Here is a 20,004-nt window from a genome sequence, read left to right as displayed (position 1 = left end):
CCACCCTTTAACTATTTATAAGCATCTTTTTACCAGACTGAAAAGACCCAAGTCCCTCAGCCTTTTCGCATACGACAGGTCTTCCAGTCTCCTGGTCATCTTTGCAGCCCTTTGCTGTCCCCTCTCCAGTAGTTCGTTCTTGAACCAGGGAGCCCAGAACTGGACACAGCACTCCAGGTGCGGCCTCAGCAGGGCAGAGTAGAGGGGGAGGATGACCTCCCTCCACCTGCTGGTCACACTCTTCTTGATGCATCCCAGGATGCCCTCGGCCGCCTAGGCCACAAGGGCACATTGCTGGCTCATGGTCATCCTGTTCTCCACCAGGACTCCCAGGTCTCTCCACAGAGCTGCTCTCCAGCAGGTCAGCCCCAACCTGTCCTGGTGCACGGGGTTATTCCTCCCCAGGTGCAGCACCCTACACTTGCCCTGGTTGAACTTCATAAGGTTCCTCTTTGCCCAACTCTCCAGCCTGTCCAGGGCTCGCTGGATTGTGGCAAGGCCTTCTGGCGTGTCAGCCACCCCTCCCAGCTTTGTGTCATCATCAAACTCGCTGAGGGTGCACTCTATCCCTTCATCCAGGTCGCTGATGAAGATATTGAACAGGACTGGACCCAACACTGACCCCTGGGGAACACCACTCCTCACTGCCCTCCAACTAGACTCTGTGCCCCTAAATCACGACCCTCTGAGCTCTGTCTTTCAACCAGATTTCAATCCACCCCACTGTCCATCCATCTAACCCACACTTCCTAAGCTTCCCTATGAGGATGCTGTGGGAGACGGTGTCGAAAGCCTCGCTGAAGTCAAGGTAGACACCGTCCACTGCCCTCCCCTCATCTGTCCATCCAGTCATGCCATCACAGAAGGCTATCGGGTTAGTCACACAGGATTTCCCCTTGGTGAATCCGTGTTGACTACTGCCCATAGCATTTTTTTCCTCCACATGCCTTGAGATGACACCCAGAATGAGCCGTTCCATCATCTTTCCAGGGATGGAGGTGAGGCTGACTGGCCTGTAGTTCCCTGGGTCCTCCTTCTTGCCCTTTTTAAAGACTGGAGGGATACTGGCTTTCCTCCAGTCCTCAGGCACCTCACCTGTTCTCTGGGACCTTTCAAAGATGATGGAGAGCGGCCCAGCAATGACTTCCGCCAGCTCCCTCAGCACTCTCGGATGCATCCCATCAGCTCCCATGGACTTGCGGATATCCAGCTTACTTCATCGATCTCTGACTTAATTCTCCTCAACCAAGGGGAAGTCCTCCTTCGTCTAGACTTTCCCTGTCACTTCCAAAGTCTGGGACTCCTCAGGGCTGGCCTGAGCAGTAAAGACCGAAGCAAAGAAGGCATTCAGTAACTCCGCCTTCTCTGCATCCTCTGTCCCCATGGCTCCTGTCTCATTCAACAGCGGGCCCGCATTTTCTCTAGTTCCCCTTTTGCCTCCAATACACTTGAAGGAACTTTTCCTGTTGGCCTTGACCTCCCTTGCCAGGTTTAGTTCCAAGGAGGCCTTGGCTTCCCTCATCAGTCCCAGCTGTTAAGAGCGGCTAGATGTTTGGGGCCATATAGACAAAAACAAGGCCACTTGGCACATGGAAAACGTGCACCTCCTGCCAACGCCTCCCCACATTGCATCAGTTCCAAAGATTCAATGTCCTACCAATCTTTTCAAAACTAAACCCGTTGATATGTTATTTTTCACACGCGTTAGCTACCAGCAAGCTTTTAGTGGTAGCTTTTTCCTGTCACTAATCTTTGCTAATGTTCAGCTAGAAACTGGAAATCTCCTCACATGGGGACAGTTTACTGAAAATGTTTTATTGTCATCAAAAAGTGACATAAGAGGGCTGTAATGCTTCTGCAAATCATTCCGCTGATATTTTATAACTGATACCAGCTGCTTCTGCCAGGCAACTAAACAAACCTTCAACTAGGACAATTTTCACAGTATAGAAAACTCCACCTAAACTAATGAACGGTGGCTAAAAATAAGATGCCCCAGTAAACCTTTCGTGTTGCATGGTCACAACTAACAACTCTGTACAAAATACTCACTTTTACAAAGCTCTGATGTGAAAATGAAATAATCAAGCAGCAAAATTGGAAGTGCAGCACAGGCTCTTTTGTGTCATTATTTGCAACGCCCACATTCGTTTACATTTTAGGAAAAATAGTACAGATCACTTGGGAATTCAGTCTTTTCTAAATTATCTGTCATTCTGTGTAGTGAGGGATTGCACTTTTTGGTCCTCTTTCTCTTTGCTCTTCTTCATTTTTTTCTTCTTGTGCTTGTGGTTTTGCCTCTTTCCCAATTCCATGTTGTTTCCAATGTGTTTCTTATGCTTCTTGTGCTGCTGCTTCTCTTTTTTCTTTTTCTTTTTCTTGCTGCCTTGATTCGCTGCTGAGCTGGCACTGCCCCTGTGGCTTCGAGTCTGACTCTCAGAAGGGCTTTGACCTCGGCTGCGGCTAACACGGCGACTGCTTAGACTTTGACTTCCCCTTGCTTCAGACTTCAGCTTCACAACGTCTTCAGCTGGGGCTGGGATATCACTACTGTGCTCCTCCATTGCCTCAACGACACTTGCTTTTGTATCTGGCTCTTCTTCTGTCTTTCTAACGGCACTTCCTCCAGTAGAACTACTGCTAAGAGGAAAAAAGCGTACATCAATAATGGCTGGGATACATGATCTTTTGTAACATTTTATAAAAGAGCTTTTCTTTCAATTCTCTGTCTTCAGCATTTCTTTAAATGATGTTCAATTAGGGGAACAGCCAAGAGAATGAACGAGTCCACTAGCCAACATGAGGAGCAATCAATTAATTTAGTGTCTTCCTACTCTACATTTAATTAACAAAGACACAGGATTATCGGATTGGGGTCTGTCTGAGCTGCTAATTCCTTCACATCCCACTTCTACCAATGGTAGATGAATTAGATACGTGTTCCCATTTCAACGTGGAAGCAAGCAATTACGGAGAGGTACACACAACCCAAATTTTATCCTCAAGTCCCATGTTCTTCTTTAGAAAAAATGACGTTTTAGAAACTTTTTAGAATATCAAGACACTGTCTAAGCCTACAGCAATGTCTTCAATGTTTTGAGTTTGCTTTGTCGTGCTTCTTTAGGTGCTGAAATGTAAGGAACAGCAGCCCCACACGAGATCACTTTCCTGTTTTTCACATGTCGCACAATGCAATATAGAAGACTCATCTCCAAGGTAAGAGCCGAAGGAGTTGGCACTGAGCTGGAAGCAGTGCAGCTGTGTCACCGTGGCACTGTGCTCAAAGCTAAAATCAGTACAGTATATTGGCAACCAAGCTGCTATTTCTGCAAGGTACAATTTCATGTCATACTGACAAAGGTAGATCATTACAGCACCTTGCATTTTTTAATGTCAAAGTATTGCACGGTATAGACATGTCTGTTATCCTTGCCTTTAGCAGTAAGCTGGATGGGAAGGAAGACATGGGGAGGACTCCTCAAAAAGTCATCACATAATGAATAAGAAGAGGGGGGAAAAAGTCCCAGAGGAAGGGTCAAACACGTCAGCAATGAATAAACCTTATGAGCTTTCTGCGCAGTACAGACTGTTTGTTTTCTTTAACAAAGTTTGATTCTGACCCAAGGACCATTTAACAGGAAAAGTCACGGATTATTCACTCACGTAGCACGGATGTAGCTGTTCCTTTCATTAGTTACCATAAATAATTTGATATTTTTGCGGTGCAGGGAGGAGGAAAGAAAGAATAGGAAAAGAAATGATGAGGTACCTCGTGTCATTTACAAGAGTTGAACTAGATCCATCAGCTGCTGTTACTTTTCTTCTCACTTCTCCCTTTGCGTTTTCTTGTTCAACTTTGCTGCTGCTCGTCTCAGGTTTCTCAGCAGGTTCTTTTGCAGGTGGCACATTTTCTCCACTCACAATCGTTTTGCCAGTTTCTTGGTTAAGTTCAGTCTTTTTTGCGGGGTTGCTAAGAAAAGCAGATTTATCCCCTTCTGGAGGTCGCTCTCCTTTTTCACCATCAGCCTCAGTCTTCCCCTTCAGCCATGTTTTCGATTCATCAGTTTCTGGTTTAGAGGCCTTTATGTAGGTGGCTTCATGATTTTTATCAACCTTTTAATCTGCTTTTCTTTTCCGTATTTCAGGTTTTGCATCAGAATAGTATCTTGGGTATGGGGGTGACCTTGACTTTGAACAGTGATAACGATGGGACCTTGATCTAGAACCTTACGACTCTTCCCTTTGCCTCTTCTTGGACAGGGTGGCGATCGCGAGTAGGAACGAGAATGGGAACGTCTAAATGATCGAGAGTAGGAGCAAGAGTGGGAAAAACCCGATCTTGACTTGGAGTAGGTATATGAACTTCTGGAGTAAGAAGAAGCACCACAGGGAGACTTGGACCTTAAAACATAACACCCAAAAAAAAAAAGTTGTTAATTCAAAACAGTCACTCTCCCCAGTCTTTTTCCTCCCAAATTTGATTTATTTTTTTTCCCCCCTCTCCATATGCTTATGGCAAAGCTTTTTTCAGCTGCTGACCTAACGCTACTGTGAACTGAAGAACTTGGTAACATGTAGAAGTTTCTGCTTACAAGACAGAACACCTGCTGCCTTGTTAGTGTAAAAACACACCGGAAGGGGAAGTCTATTTCCGCTCACTTCTACCACGTGAGCTACCGTAGCTATTGATTGACGTAAGGTCATGTATACTGGCCTATACTGGTAGGTGAGCACACACATTTTCACTACCCAGAAACCACGTGCAGCGCAAACCACTTTTGTTGCAGCAAGATCCAAAAAAGTGCAAGTCTTTATGGCTACAGTGCAGCATCAAACATCAAGAAATCACGATTTAGCCTGATGCCGGGAAAGCTTAATTTTAAAATGCCAGCTTAGTCGATTTAACCTCACTGCTTATTTGGCAAGGATGCAAAATGCTCCTCGTACTGCAATCTTACATACAGGACTATTCAATCAACACCTGGAGACGGATCTCCTAACAAAATTTTGCCCACGCCTTTAGCTCTAACCAAGGGTAGTGACCACATTTCAAGAAAAATCATACCTAAAAGCTTCTAAACCCAGCCTCTAGTAATACGACTCAATGCCATTCCTCTAGGAAAGAGACTGACAGCATTGCTACTAAAGAGCTATTCAGACACCTGCCCAAGTCATCTTTCGGGACAGAAAACATCAGCTACCCTGAGGTTTTTCTTCACAAGCTTTTCTTTTCTTATTTTTTAAAGCAGCGTTTCACATTATCCCGCATATGTTCATCAGCATCATTCCTCCCCTCAAAGTCCCTCACAAGTTTTAGATTTCCTTACGAACAAGCCTGATCTTTTAATTCCTAAGAAAAATTTAACAGTGTCAACAAAATACTAGCGAAAGCCACCAGTTTGCAATCCAGGTTAAAAACTCTCCATAGGAGACAGACAAAAGAGGAAACGAAGACAATTTCCCTCATATATCTCCTCCAAAGTGCTTTGAGGTAATGGTTGCAATCAGACCAGGGAGACGCAGAAAGTCCAGCAACTGCTCCTATTCGGTCTCGAGCCCTCTCGGGTTGTCAGGAGGTGAAGGACGTCATTGCAGCTAAACTTTACTAAATGAGACTCTTGTTCCTTAACAACAACTGCCAAATTATACCTATCAGTCAACTGCAACCTCTGCCATATATTTGAGCCAGTAAGCTACATATGAAACTCCTGTCACTGCTAATGCCTCAAACCATCCAATCCATCGAATGACCGAGGGGTGGAGCGGAACTCCTCCTGGTTCTTCTAGACAATCTGCTTCTCCATTATGGACATGTCAAGCACTTACCTGGAAAATGAACGCCTACGCTCCTTTTGCATCTTTTGTATTCCATCAACTCAACCACCTGATTCTTTAATTGTATTTCATTTTTAGATGTACTTATGGTTTCCTCAAAAAGTGTTAATTTTTCAGAGTCCTCTTTTCAATCATGTACTGGAGTTTTACTTTAAATCATCCTAGTGCCATCACATATGCCTTTTGTCAAAGACAATTAAAATCAAGCCATTTAAAAACTAATTAGAATCATTGAATCTTAGAATGCGTTGGGGTGGAAGGGACCTCTAAAGGCCATCTAGTCCAACCCCCTGCAGTGAGCCGGGACATCCACAACTAGATCAGGTTGCTCAGAGCCTCATCAAGCCTGGCCTTGAATGTCTCCAGGGATGGGGCCTCCACCACCTCTCTGGGCAACCTGGGCCAGCGTCTCACCACCCTCATTGTAAAGAACTTCTTCCTAATGTCTAATCTAAACCTACCCTGCTCTAGTTTAAACCATTGCCCCTCGTCCTATCGCTACATGCCCTTGCAAACAGCCCCTCCCCACCTTCCCTGTAGGCCCCCTTCAGGGACTGGAAGGCCACGATAAGGTCTCCCAATTACCACTTGTATTCTCCACAGCTATCTGGGGACACTTACCTCATTATAAATCAGCTGTTAGATAAGTTACGTGCTACGGCCTCATTTAACAGGTTACAAGTAGTAATATACTGAATTTCTGTAGAATACTTACAGGTCCCAGCCTGGTCTGCCACCCCCTGAGTGAGGGGTACTGGCTCTCGTTGGATGACCTTTCAGAGTGGGGAGAGGAAAAAGAAAAAAATCCCGTTCAGTTTATCTGATGATAATTTCTTAAAAGAAATTCTAAAGGTTTAGTTACTTACCAGTTGTGGGCACTGATTGCCCTTGGGGGCCCAGAAGACTTGGTAATGCTGGTTGTCTTAGTACAGGAATCTGACAGCCCTTGTGAATAAATGCAAACAGTTGGAAAATAAGCTCTACTAAAATACAGGACTCACTGCGTATGTTGAAATAAAATTTACCTTCTCTTCCAACAAACTGCTGGCTGACAGAGAGGAAGAGCTAGAAAGCTCAGCAGCAGTCACCAGAGCAGCAGGAGGTACAACAGTATCAGCATCGCTACAAAAACCGTGAATTTTTATTATTCAAACAGTGTTTTGATGTGCTACTGGGAATATAAAGTCCAAGGTGAGAAAAGGCTGACTACTGTAAATGGAAACAAATAAAGAAAAAATAATCTTCACCAGATTTACCAATCTGAAGTTGGGCGATTCCAAATGAAGCGCTGAAGAGAAGTCTATGTGGAATACCGGCATTCAAAGAGACAGCTCACTGGAAACAGAACTTATTAAGCTGGCTGCACATGGGAGGATTAGAGTACGTATAACCCACATGCTGAACCTCAGTTTTGGAAGATGCAAGAATGGAAATTCTATTAGGAAACGGCTGTGTGCTAGTTCAGAGGCTGCCTTAGAGGTTCTTTTGAATTGTGAGCCTCTGTATTCAATGGTACGGCGGAGCCTGACAGTCTCCAGGACAGAGTGGCTGTTTGCATTCAAGGCATCGAGTTGAAAGAAGATAAACCCTAAACTAGAGTTAAGATTGTTCATGTGTTTTCGTATTAATTCACTGGGTTGCAAAGTTAGACTGTCATGTTTGTAAATACTTCAAATTTAGTGTTTCAATGTTTGTTATCCAATCTGCATGCATCACCGACTACCCCGTGTACTACTGAGGATGGCTCTGACTTATCGTACCATCGATGACTGAAATACTGTAGAAAAAAGTAACATGAAAACACCTGATCAATGTTACCTCTAGCTGGTTTTACACTTTTCATGACAACACGAGATCCTCAGTACTAAACAGAAATGAATGCACTCAAGAAGGTCTGACATAACTGAATGGTTACTTTAGGAATTCCCAGCCACTTAAAATCAAAGGGCTCCTGGGGAAGAAAGGTCTTTATTTTCAGAAGAAAGAACTGTCTCCTCTGCAGTAGGCCCTGTCTTCTCTAACCTTTGTACTCTTTCAAGACGAGTAATTTCATTGCACAGCACTACGTCTTTGCACCAAGTGCAATCACTAGTGCTTTCCCGGCCAAAGTCACACGTTATTGAGCCAAAAATGCAAGCGATTCCATAGCCAAACATGGCATTACAACAGTTTCAGAGGGCCACATCTGCTATTATGCCACACAGAGACATTGGTATAAACTTATAAACAACTGGGCACATTTTCACAATTCACAGTTTGCGTTCAAACAAATTAGATTGCATTCTCCACTGTACATATACTACAATTTATGAAATTGTGCAGCATTCAAAGAATGGTTCTGTGACTACCGTCACTAGAAATTCAAAAATAATGATGCAATTGTCCACGTTACAGAAACGCTTCTATTTCGGTTGTTCAAAACCCCCCTTAAATGTCCACAGCTTACAGACAAATCAAGTCTTCCATAAAAATTGTTTTTGTTTCCAACGCAAAATTAACAAAACTTATTAAAAACAGTAGACAGCGAAAGTGCTTCTTCTCTGGGTCCTGAAGAAGACCAATACTACAACATCATCTTGAGGCTGATAAGGTACTCTGCTTTTATCTTCCAAAACGGGAACTACTCTTTACAGGATGGTATCAAAATATACACACATTTTAAAGTTAAAATAAATACTTTAAATTAGTAGAAATTTTATTAAAGTCTTGTTCAAATTACAAGTGCTATCCAGATATAGATGACAGTATAAGATTTAAAAGTACAAAGAAAATGCTTTTTTATTTTTTAAGTATTTGACGAGAATATTGATATACCTTAGTAAGCTGGGCCACAGAAATAGATGCAGAAGAGTCACCAGTCTGTTCACAAGAAAAGAAACACATAGTCGAGTTCTACAATCAAAACACAGCAATAGCTAACCTCTACTGTAGTCCCAAAGCCTGCACTATAGCCTCTGACTGTCACTGAAAGCGGCATTTCCAACCCACTGGAACTTGTATTTGTTCAAAGCAAAGCCCAGGCCTACGACAGCTTAAGAGTGTGGTTAATGAGGTTAATGAGAAGAAACTACAATTACCAAACCCATTTGAGATCAACTTACTGCTCCGGAATATCTCAGAGAGGGACCCTGCTCAAATGCTCACGACTGCTTAAAAGTCAAAGGGGTAAGGAAGCTGTCAATTTTCAGCTAAAAAGCATGCAGAAAATTTATTTAAGTTTATTCAAGAAGGAAGCATCACTACAGGAAACTTACCTTCGGTGTAGTTTGAAAATTAATCAGTTCATGTCTCATCATTTATAAATGCACACGGTTACACTTTGATGAAGACAGCAGGTGCCTGTCAAAATAAAGCACCAGCATATCAGCCCCGAAACGTGAACTCTGCCTCTCCTGTCAATACGTTTCAAAATGCCAAACTCACCAGACCCCACAAAACCCAAATAAAAACACCAGTCCAAAACATCAGCCATAAAAGTAACCCACCACCTAGTCTAGAAAAAAATTTACTGCTCCAATTATTGAAATAAAGGTGTTTACCAGGACAGAGCAGTCTACAGAAACAGAGAAAACTGACTTCTTGTATTTTATTAGACCACAAGCCATACTACCCAAATCAGTTTGGGAAGTGTGAGAAATTACTCTAGTCTGCCAATGAGTCGCTTTTTGTAAAATATAAAAGCTTACAATGTGTAAGCCAAGGTGTGCTGGCTTTGTGGAGCTCCCCCCAGCCCCCACCTCTGCGCAGACACGAAATAAACACCTGTCTCCACTCCGTGTGTGGCTCAGCTCTTCGCACACCCAGGTTTGGGCCAACAGCTCCATGCTCCATCTGCCACTCTTTTTCCCATGCGCAAAACAGGCCCGTGCTCTCTCACGGCAGGCACAATCACCACCGTTTTGCAGTTTTTCAGAGAGCAGGAAGGTGCTCTGTTGGAGTCTAGCATTAAACAGTCCTGTACTGACCAGGAACTGAAACACAACGCTTCATAAACTATTAAGTAGCTCTTGTATTTTTTTAGGAAGCAGTTATTATATGGCCTGCAGGCAACAGTCTGATTTCTTAAAGGTGGTGATAGCACTCCTTTCTACTAAAGTTATCAAAAGCAGGCGATAGGTAGCTCATCTACTATTTAGTACACTTGCCCAACAGCCATCTTCCTCTTCCAATGATCCTACATTCTCGTGACTTTTTTTTTTCCCTTTAGATTCCTACTGAAGTATTTCCTGCCAGTCCCTCAAATCAATCAAGCAGAAACAACATCTCCATGAAACTTGTACACAGCCCTAAGGTAATACTGCAGAAGAACTGGGGGGGGGAAATCCAAACCCAACCAGCCAACCCAACCCTCAAAAACCAAGAACTGACAGTAAACTTATTAACTCCCATTTCAAACACAGGACTAGACAGAAACTAACATGAAGCACGTGGGAAAGGGCACCAAAAATAGGAGGAAAAGGCTAGTCTCACTGCTGGAACGTTACGTGTAAATTACAGTGGTTTCCTAAAATCCGATTGTTTGGCTGAACTAAACATTCAGCCAGGAAGGATCACAGTTGTGCCCGACGGTGCTAGAACGATGGGTCTGGCGCTGCATTTCTGCAGCCTCTAAGGACAAGCCCTAACTAGAAATCCTCACGGTTACCGAAATAGTAATACTAAACCAAAAAGGAGGCACTTTCTTGCCTTGGCTGTAGTAACGGTAGGACAGCAGCGCAAATTTGGACGTATAGAATGACAGCTGATATAAGAGCAAGACAAGGAAGAAATACTCCAAGTAAAACCCTTTGTGCATCCTGTTCAAAAAAATCATGACTAATTTTAATTTTGCTGCTTTACTGTTCAACAGTAATTGGCAAGCTTTTTGGTGATTTATTCCTCCCACACTAAGATCCAGGTTCCTCTTTGAAATACGTGCAGAAATACATGTATTTAAAAAACCAAACCAAAACAAAAAGCCCACGCTTTGAACCAAGAGCGAGTTAGCTTTAAGAATAAAGTTAATTGTGTCTCCAACACCAGAAGCACCCGAGGCTGCAGTGCTTTTACAGGGAGAGAGACAGAGAGAGGATTTGTAAAGAGCGATGCAAGGCTTCCACCCTCCCCACGGCTACCCACAACCCAAATCAGGTCCAGGCACCGCAAACTAGAAGGGAACGTTCCTGCTTCGTCTTTCATTTACTTTAAGTAGTTCTAGCTAACACCGAGGCTTCCCTCCCACCCCAGGATTTTTCCTTTTCTTGGAGACATCTGTGCTAGCTGATGGCAAGATGCTGCTTAGAAACGTGACACAGACACGCCAGGGAACACGCGAGGCGAAAAGAACGTTAACCTTCTTTTGGAACGTGTGATCTGCGTTTATGCACGAGGTAGTAAACAACAAGAAAAATACCCTTTTCAAGAAATAAAAACTTGTCTGAATTAGATGAAATACTATAAACATGGTTTACATAAATGCATAAAATTAACTACTTTGGTCACTGGGCCAGTAAACTAACTCAAACTCACAATGAGAGGCATTCACGCATTCATGGCCAAAAAGGAATTCGAACCACTCGGTGACGGAATTACAGGTGTCAGATTAAGACGTAGTGTTTTTAGACCTACATACAAAAAGTTTACAATTGAACCAAAAATCAGTCGTCCGACAAAGACACAACAAAAATGTCAGCAGCAGAGTCTTTAGAAGAGTGTTTCTTTGTGGAAGCCCAAGCACTGTGCTCACACGGCTACCATATTTAGCCACTAAATGTGTTACATATGCTGTGTTGATTCAAAATAGTAGTAGAAATGTCACCTGACAGCAGTTTCTAGAATTTTGTTCAATTGAGGAGTCCCGTGACAAAAGAAAAGAGAGGCCTTGATTGCCAGAATTTGTTTTAAGATGATCTTGAAAATGCTGCAATATTTTAGGAACTATTTATTACGTTTGAAAACTTGCTGAGATTCCACACACTCATTGATCCGTATTGCAGAGGCAATTCAAAGGCTGCTGTGGAATTCGCGTACAAAGAGAAAGGCTTGCGCTTCCTGACACTGCTAGGCCACCACCAGGCTCACAATTACAGCCACACAGCTCCCGAAGGCGAGGAAGTACAAGGAAACACTTTCAATGGCCACCCAATGGTTTCTTTATCCACTTACCTCGAAGAACACACTACAAGGTGAGTAACACATTTTTGAAGGCCTCTCCACCCTTACAGCATACGTTCCCAAACTTCAGCCACTCTGCCAGTGGCTTCTGCAATGTTTCCAGCTGGAGGAGCAGAAAGCTCATCTGCCTGGTGAATTGTCAATGCTAGAACAGCAGTGCCGTTCTTCCCTTATCCCCACGTACAGGTATTTACCTGATCTTTGAAGCTAGCAGCATCTATCCTCTTATTTTGGGGCAGCATTACAATACCAGGAGAGGGTGCCATCCAATCAGAAACGGAGGACGTGTGGACAACGCAGCACTAAACATACATATTTTAATTCACCCCCAGTGTTTAGAAGCACAACTCTGTGGCCTCCAGAATTACTAGGGGGTACCTGAAAGCACTGCAACAACTACGGCAGTCATAGGCCCAAAGTTGACATGCAGAGCCACACAAATTCAGGGGGTTTTGCTTGCAGACACTTCACGAGGACCAGGATGAACCCATGAGTACCAAGGGAACCCCATGTCCCAACAGGACTAAAAATGTCAGCCTGCTTTGGGTTACAATAAATACATTAAAATCTAGCCCACGACAACAAAAATTAACAGCAGCTTTAACAAGAAAGATACAAGTTGAAAGCCCCTGTAAGCTAATATAAATTTAAAAAGTTAACACACCAAAACCCCTAACACCTAATGCCACCAGTGCTCAGGACTGAGGGAACACAGATGAGACCCTGCCATTTTGTCTATTTCTTGGAGCTTCTTCCACCAACAACCACACTTCTCAGCCTCTCAGTGCTTTACATTTGAATGGAACCCAAACTGGCAGTGCTAGAATTTGCATCACAGAACTTTTGGCCTTTTTTGAGCTTGCTTTCACAAGTAGGGCAGAATTGGCTCAACCTAAAGTGGTATCTCCCCTCTGACGCTAATCATCTCCTTTGAATTAAATGTGAAGGGACGTGAATTCTTTCAATTCCCTTTTTGCAGAGCAGAGAGACTCAAACAAAACTACATACGAAGACAGCCTCTAAAAGCCTTTAGAAAACAATGTGTGCCTGAAGCTACCCATGCTTTGCCTTGGCTTACACCATGTCAGTCTTTTGAAACGGAGGAAAGCCTTCTGACCTTTTACATACGACCCAAAAAAACCTGCCCTTACTACCTGAGACACTCGGACTGAGCAAGCTTAAAATGCAAAGACCTTCCCATCAGAATGGTTTTCTATTGTACTTACACCAGCTGGATATGACTAACTGTTTTAAAGCACTACCAGCAGCCATTCCCTGTAATCTGCCTACAGTTTCAAACGCTAAAAGCCCTTACCTTTGCAGAACGATGGTCTGAAAACCAAAGATACTGGATAGCAAGCCGAGCTCTGTCAGGGAGCGTTTGCTCACGGATCAGACACAAAATAGGAATAGTTCACAATTTAGGCATCGTTTTTCAGTATATTCTTCCTATGGGCATGACTTCCTTTGGAGTTGGCGGGAGTTTGTTTTGAAGACATCGCATCGCAGCATTACTAAAACCGTCAAGTGCACGCTGTAACACTTGAACTCAAGCAAGTTTTGAGCTGCACAGACAGTCTCAGAAGAGCACTCTTCTTCCTTAAAACTGTTCACCTCAGAGCAGTTCAGAGTCCCATTTTTGGTTTTATACTTTTTTGTCTTTTGCCTGACAAGCAGAATAGCACATTCTCCAAGGGGTTTGAGACAGAATGTTACAGGGCAGGAAAGAGGACTCAAGAAACCCGAGTTCTGGAGTTTACCGTTCTACCACGATATTGTGAGAACGTCTATGATAAGAAATTCAGATCAAATTAAAAGGAGGCAAGTCTAAATGCACTATGCTTGAGTACGGGCTTTTTGAAGGGAATTCTGCCCTTACAGAACACGCCTCTAGAGTAAGCGTGGAAGAGGACATCCCCCCACCCCCTTTGTAAAATAGGTCCCAACCATCCCTTTGCCTTCCTGGCATCTTTAGAAGGGTGGGTGTCAGGAGGATGGGGCCAGGGTCTTTTCAGTGGTGCCCGGGGACAGGACAAGAGGCAATGGGCACAAACTTGAACATAGGAAGTTCCACCTAAACATGAGGAGGAACTTCTTTACCCTGAGGGTGGCAGAGCACTGGAACAGGCTGCCCAGAGAGGTGGTGGAGTCTCCAACTCTGGAGACATTCAAAACCCGCCTGGACATGTTCCTGTGTAACCTGCTCTAGGTGACCCTGCTCTGGCAGGGGGGTTGGACTAGATGATCTCCAGAGGTCCCTTCCAACCCTATGATTCTATGATTCTATGATTCTATGATCATCTCCTATTTTTCCACTGATCTTTAAAATCCTGTTTACTTTTACCTCATATTAGCTTTGCTTCTATTACTAGATTTCCATTGTGAAAAGTAACAGTCACTGAACTGTAAAAGCTTGGAATACGCAGAAAAATCTGAACAAGCAGGCCATCTTCACTCAAGCTTCACTTTGTTCTTTCCAAGATCATTTCTACATTTTGTCAGGACTGCTGCACACACAAGGGTATAAAATGCAATACTGTATGTCCACATATAGGAATTCCAAACATCCCACTTAGGCAAAAAATCCTGGTCTGGTTTTTTTTCCCTTTTTCTTCTGAAGGTGAGTTTAAGCATCTGCATCTGACGAGTAACAACTGGAAGTCACGGTTATGCATATAAACCCAAAAGTTGGCATTCATAAATATTACACCAAAACGTATTCTCTAGCTGTGCTCTGAAAACCACTGGGGTATTTTTGTGTTTTCGCATGGAAAACACCCTTGCCTTCACTAAGTATCTGTGCCACTAATGTACCAAGTTTAAAAGATTACACTCGTTTTACAAAGGTCAAAGTGCAACACAACCTACCTAGAGGAGGATCGTGTCACGGCCAAACAAGAGTGATGCTCTTTGAAGTAGGAAAGTTATTCCTTCTTTAACCTCCCCTTTCGGCAACCCCACATTTAAGGGAACCTACTGAAGCACATGCTTTTTTCTCACTGCCCTGAGGCCCTGCACCCCCACGCACCTTCTTCGGTCTGGGCGTTGCTGATCTGCAGGTCACAGTTGGCCGCCTTCAGCTTCTCACGGCCCATGATCCGGCACGTGAGGTCAAGAGGGAGAAGAGGAGGCCGTCGAAGGTGACTGTATCGTAGTTCAGCTTGGAGAAGAACTTACAATGGACAGAAGATATAGTCGGGGCCAGGCAGTGCCTGCTACGCAATGGCGTCTACCACAGCAGATGGCGTCACGGCCTCCACACCGCGTCAGGGCCCACGGCGGCATGGGGAAGGGCCCACTGAGGGGCCGGGGCCAGCAGTGCAGGCTGAGGGCGAGCGGGCCGGCAGTGCTCAGAGGCTGTGGTGCTCTGCCATGGCCAGGCCCCGCAGCCTCAGGCAGACTCGGCTGGGGGAGGCCTCAGGAAGGCCCCGGCTCCCAGCCCCACAAGGTCTCCGGCCTGCAGCTGTCAGCGATGGAGCTGGGCTGTGGCGGCGGGGCCAGCCCGGCTCCTCCTGGCAGCCCGGGCAGTGGGTGGGCGAGAGGGAGCAGCCCCCGTGGCCCGGCTCGGCCTCCCCTCCCTCTCTGGCAGCAGACAAAACCAGCATCTTATGAAACACAACAAATTTATTCCATGAACTGGGTGCGGAGAGCACAGCCCCGCAGCTCGGGCCATCGCTCCTCCTCAGGAACAGAACAGAGGGGAAAACTCTGGGTGACAAAGGCTGCAGCAGGTGTGCAGGGTGCGGCACCTGCAGAAATGCCCGGCTCCTGCAGCCTTGGCCCCGGGGCTGCAGCTCGGGGCTGGCACCGGCTGGGGCTTTGCTGGGAAAAACCAGGCGAGAGTCACCCTGACGCCCCACACACGTACCTCATGCCGGGATCTGCCAACCCGTCCCTCTGCCCAGTGCCGCCACGGGATGCAGAAAGCAGCGCTGCTGGCCCTGGTGTGGTCCTGAACCATGTCTCAGCAGACGAGTCCTTAACCAGCATCTCTTGCCCTCCATCTCTTGCCCGCTCCTCACCAGCACTTCTCCTCCCTCCCCTCCCTGACCAGCTCCCCCCTGCTCTCCCCGGCCCTCTGGCCCTTCCCGCCCCTCTCCCCCCACCCCGCCACCCTCTCCCCCCACCCTGCCACCCTCTCCCAACCTTCTCTCCCTCCCTGACCGCCTCCTCCCGGCCCCAGCCGTGCTCCAGGGCCTGGCCCTGGGCGAGGGCAGCCCCGGGGAGGCGGCCATGGTTCCCGCGGGGTCAGAGGGCAGGAGGGGGCGCCCCGGGGCACGCTGGGAGTTGTGGACCCGGCACGGGGCTCCCGGCGGCCATCTTGTGTCGGCTGAGGGGAGGCTGGCACAGGCCGACAGGACAGATCTGCAGAGCCGGGAGCTGCGGTGAGTCCTGGGCCCATGGGCTCCTGTCAGCCCTCTTCTGCCTCCCTGTTCCTCCCTGCCCTTCCCCTTTCCCTCTGGGTCCTGTTTTTCGCCTCCCTGTACCTCCCTTCCTCTCTCCTGCTGTGCTCTGCTCCCTGTCCGCCCTTTCTCTTCTCTCCAAGTCCCTCTCTCTCTCTGTCATCCTTCCTCTCCCTCTACTTTCCCCGTCGCCCTTCTTTCCTGCTCCCTGGGCCTCTTGGTTTCTCTCTCTCTCTTCTGCACAGAGGCCCCAGGCTGAGTGTGCAGCTCGCACTGTGCAGTGAGGTCAAACCCATGTGGCTACTGGACAGACCTCTCTCTCCCTGCTGAGCACAGAGTAACTAGGTTTGGGGTTTTTTTAGCTGCCTCAATTAAGCGACTCCAGTTAGATAGGATGAACCCCGGCTTCAAAGTTTTACTCTGTTTTTTTTTTGTTTAGTTGGTGCAATGAGGAATTTTGGGGGCTGCCTGCACACCTTTTCCGTCCTTACCTCTAATACTGATGGGTATCTTTTGTCTTCCTAGAAACCAGAACAACTCCGAGCAGAGCTGGAAGCCGAGCAGGAAGCAAGGCTGGCAGCAGGTCAAGTAGCCGCCGAGGCAGTGACGCGTCTCTGCAACCTGGGTAAAACAGGCCTATCCCTGTGACATTAGTTAACAGTAACGAATACCTCATGCCTTTTTCTTTCAAAAAGAAAAAGAGAATACTAAAAAGCCAAAAGACACAATTACGCATTTTGAGCTAACCAAACAAACACTAAAGGATGTATGGCAGAACTACAGTGCCAGCAGGTTGAGGGAGGGGATCCTTCTGCTCTGCTCAGGAAGAGGACTTGGAAGGACAGGTTCAAACCTGTAACTCTGGGTGCCAGGCACTGAAAGAGAGAACAAGCCCTTCTTTTTATAGCTCGTGAAAAATAAAATAAAATTCATTTCTGTTATCTAAAAGGAGATCAAAATTCTGGACGCTGTCAAGGAGCTTAGACTAGGAAAAGATTTGGAAAAGCTGTATTCATAAAGAGCTATTCCAGCGTCAGAATCTAGGTCTAAACAGAGAGCCAGTCTGATTAGCTGTTCTGTATCCTCAGTGTCAACATCGAAGTCTAAAGAGATGTGCCTCTGTTTAGCAGCTCTTCTGTAGAAGCGTAAACAGCCAATTTGTGTTCTCTGAGGAGAGATCTGGCTGTGAATAGATACAGAAGGGGCAACGTCTGCGCCGTAGGTGGTTCCTAAAAGGCAAAGAAAGCCTGTTTCTATCTCTGAGGATTCTGTGATTTTTTTATTAGGTAAAGGAGTTCAGGCTAGGAAAAGGCTGTGGAAAGATTTCTTTAGAAAGAGCTATTCAGGCCTCAAAATCCACGTGTAGCCAGACGGCGAGTGGAGGGCACTCGCCTGCTGTACGGCTGCACTGCGCATGCGCGGGCACCCCCCCACACACCCCCAAGTACTCGCTCCCATTGATGGGAGCTCCCATTGATGGGATCGCCACGGCGCCCTCCCATTGGTCGGATCACTGCGCGCCCTCCAATTGGTCGGATTGTCTCAGCAGGGGCACAGTGGAGTGGGGATTGACGGCAGTCACGGGCCAATGGAGCGGCGCTGCCTAAGGAGGAAGGGGCGGGCGGCGGGGCAGCGGCGGCCAATGGGTGCACGTTGTGGCTGGGGCGGGGCGCTCCGGCAGCTGAGGGGGCCGGGGGAAAATGGCGGCCGCCTGGAAATGAATGCGGGGCGGTGTGGGGGGAAAGCGGGGCTCGGCAGACGGGTGGTGGGTCGGGCCAGGCCCGCGGGGCTGCCGTGAGCACGTGGTGAGGCAGCTGGAGCACGTCAAGGCGAGTGGGCGGCCCCGAGGGGTGAGGGCACGGGGGGCTTGTGGGGGGGGCATTGTCGGGTGGGAGGGGGGCGGCTGGGCCCGGCTGCCCGCGGGGTGCCTATGTCCTGGGGGGTTTGGGGTGCTGTGGGGTGGCTGCGCTCCCTCAGTGTTGCCCGGGGGGCTGCAGAGGAGGTGAGGAAGCAGAGAAGGGGAGCCGGTTTGGGGCCTGACAGGGAGAGTGGGACTCCTGCTGGCGGGGCTGGCAAAGGGGCTGGTGGGGCTGGGTTGGGGGCTGAGAAAGGGAGGGAGTTGTGTGGCTTTGGGCTGAGGAAGAGGGCTCGAGGTGAAATCCGTGCCAGGCCCCTTCTCTCTGCACAGAGGGTCCGTGCCGGCCCTGCTGCCAAGGGCAGAGGTGGGGTGGGGGTCCCCCAGCTCCTCCCCCTTGGCTGGGTGTGACCGCCAGGCTCATTTCTCTGCTCTTCTTTTCCCAGGGTCACCTTCTGCAGCACGGCAAGAAAATCCTGCACGGCTGATTCCGCTCGCTGCGCAGTAATGGCACGCCTGGGGTGAGACGCGTTTGGAGTTCAGGGACACTACAGGTGCTCCCCACCAAAGCCGCAGAAAAGACAAATTTGCTGCCAGTGCAGAAAAGCTGACGAGGAGTTTTGCGCTCGTTTTTGTGCAGATCTTTAGTCGTTTGAGGGCCAGAGCCCTCCAAGAGAAGCGTTCTGAAAAAAGGTATTTTTATTAATACTAAAGTGAGCAGCGTAGAGTAACGTGAGGAATTAAGTGCATGCTTTTTATTAGCATTGACAGCTCTAGATTGGCCACAAACAGCACTTCAGAAGCTCTCGCGTCCAGAGCGCTCTGAAAACCATTGACTGATTAATCCAGCGCCAAAGGCTGAGAAATCATTTCAGGAGCTCAAGTACTGGAATGTTTAATAACGTGAGATGGAGCCTTTCGCTTGGCTTCTGGGCCAGGCTAGCGCCCAGGTCAGCGATAATCCGAAGGGGAACGGCTCACTGCAGTGGAAATAATTGGTGCGAGTGGAAATAATTATCGTCTCGTCACCCGTGGGAGGGAAAAGGGAGATCAAGAGTCCACCTAAACGAACCTTGCGCTGTTAAGAGATCGTTCTCTAGGGGGGTCAGCGCCAAAATTGTGTTTTGGGGAAGCTCGTCTTACTAAGCAACGTGCTGCGGCCGGTTTGGGGACTAAATATCTCCAAAGTTTGGGGTTGATTAAGTGCTTTTTGGTTATTCGTTGGATATCTTGGGGTTGTTTTTTTTCCCTATATACCACCTTTTACCGCTAAACAAACTGCAGAGTTTTCCCAAGTAGGCACGAAATGGCATATCGAGCGCTGAGGGTGATGACATTATATTTTTTAAAAAGCGGTTCAACTTCCTCCCATTAATTTTCCACCCCTTTATCTCCACTTTCCCCACTTTTCAGCTTGCCCCCCGCCAAAGAACTGCGGTCAGGTAGTTTTATACCAAACAAGGTCGCCACCGGGCGTTTTCATGGGGAGCGATGGCGCAAAGCAAGGAAGGAGCAGTAGGTAAAGGGAAACGGAATCCTTGAGCACTTGTTATTTAATGGGAATTCTCGTTATTTTCTTTAACGGAGAAACGATTCGGAAGGGACTTGGGATGTGAAGGACTTGGAGGCCAGAAAATACACCCCGTGCCCTCAATCGTGCCCAGAAACCATTGCCAGAGGATGCAGGAGATGGAAACCTTCCCTCCAAACCCGAGATGCCTTCAGGGGCACGTCACAGTGGCTGCGCCGGCTGATTCC

General features: G+C 47.0%; 1 protein-coding gene and 1 long non-coding RNA gene across 2 annotated transcripts in view; one reads left to right on the top strand and one right to left on the bottom strand.

Moving 5' to 3' along the window:
- Positions 1-2,198: 2,198 nt before the first annotated feature.
- On the bottom strand, positions 2,199-15,083 carry LOC141735045 (uncharacterized). Its single transcript, XM_074567470.1, has 3 exons — positions 15,017-15,083; positions 3,770-4,067; positions 2,199-2,640 (listed from the first exon to the last, which is right to left on the bottom strand). Exons 1-3 carry the CDS (start codon positions 15,081-15,083, stop codon positions 2,205-2,207), a joined length of 801 nt encoding a protein of 266 aa, XP_074423571.1. The 3' UTR covers positions 2,199-2,204.
- Positions 15,084-18,083: 3,000 nt separating this feature from the next.
- The window catches only part of LOC141735078 (uncharacterized), a 45,698-nt gene continuing 43,777 nt past the window's right edge, over positions 18,084-20,004 (top strand). Inside the window, exons 1-2 of the long non-coding RNA XR_012584634.1 lie at positions 18,084-18,241; positions 18,693-18,939. This is a non-coding gene — a long non-coding RNA (uncharacterized LOC141735078). The remainder of the gene's footprint in view (positions 18,242-18,692; positions 18,940-20,004) is intronic.

The sequence above is a fragment of the Larus michahellis genome, chromosome 28 (genome assembly GCF_964199755.1).
Source record: "Larus michahellis chromosome 28, bLarMic1.1, whole genome shotgun sequence".
In the NCBI taxonomy this organism is placed as follows: Eukaryota; Metazoa; Chordata; class Aves; order Charadriiformes; family Laridae; genus Larus; species Larus michahellis.
This window is presented reverse-complemented; position numbering and strand designations above follow the sequence as displayed.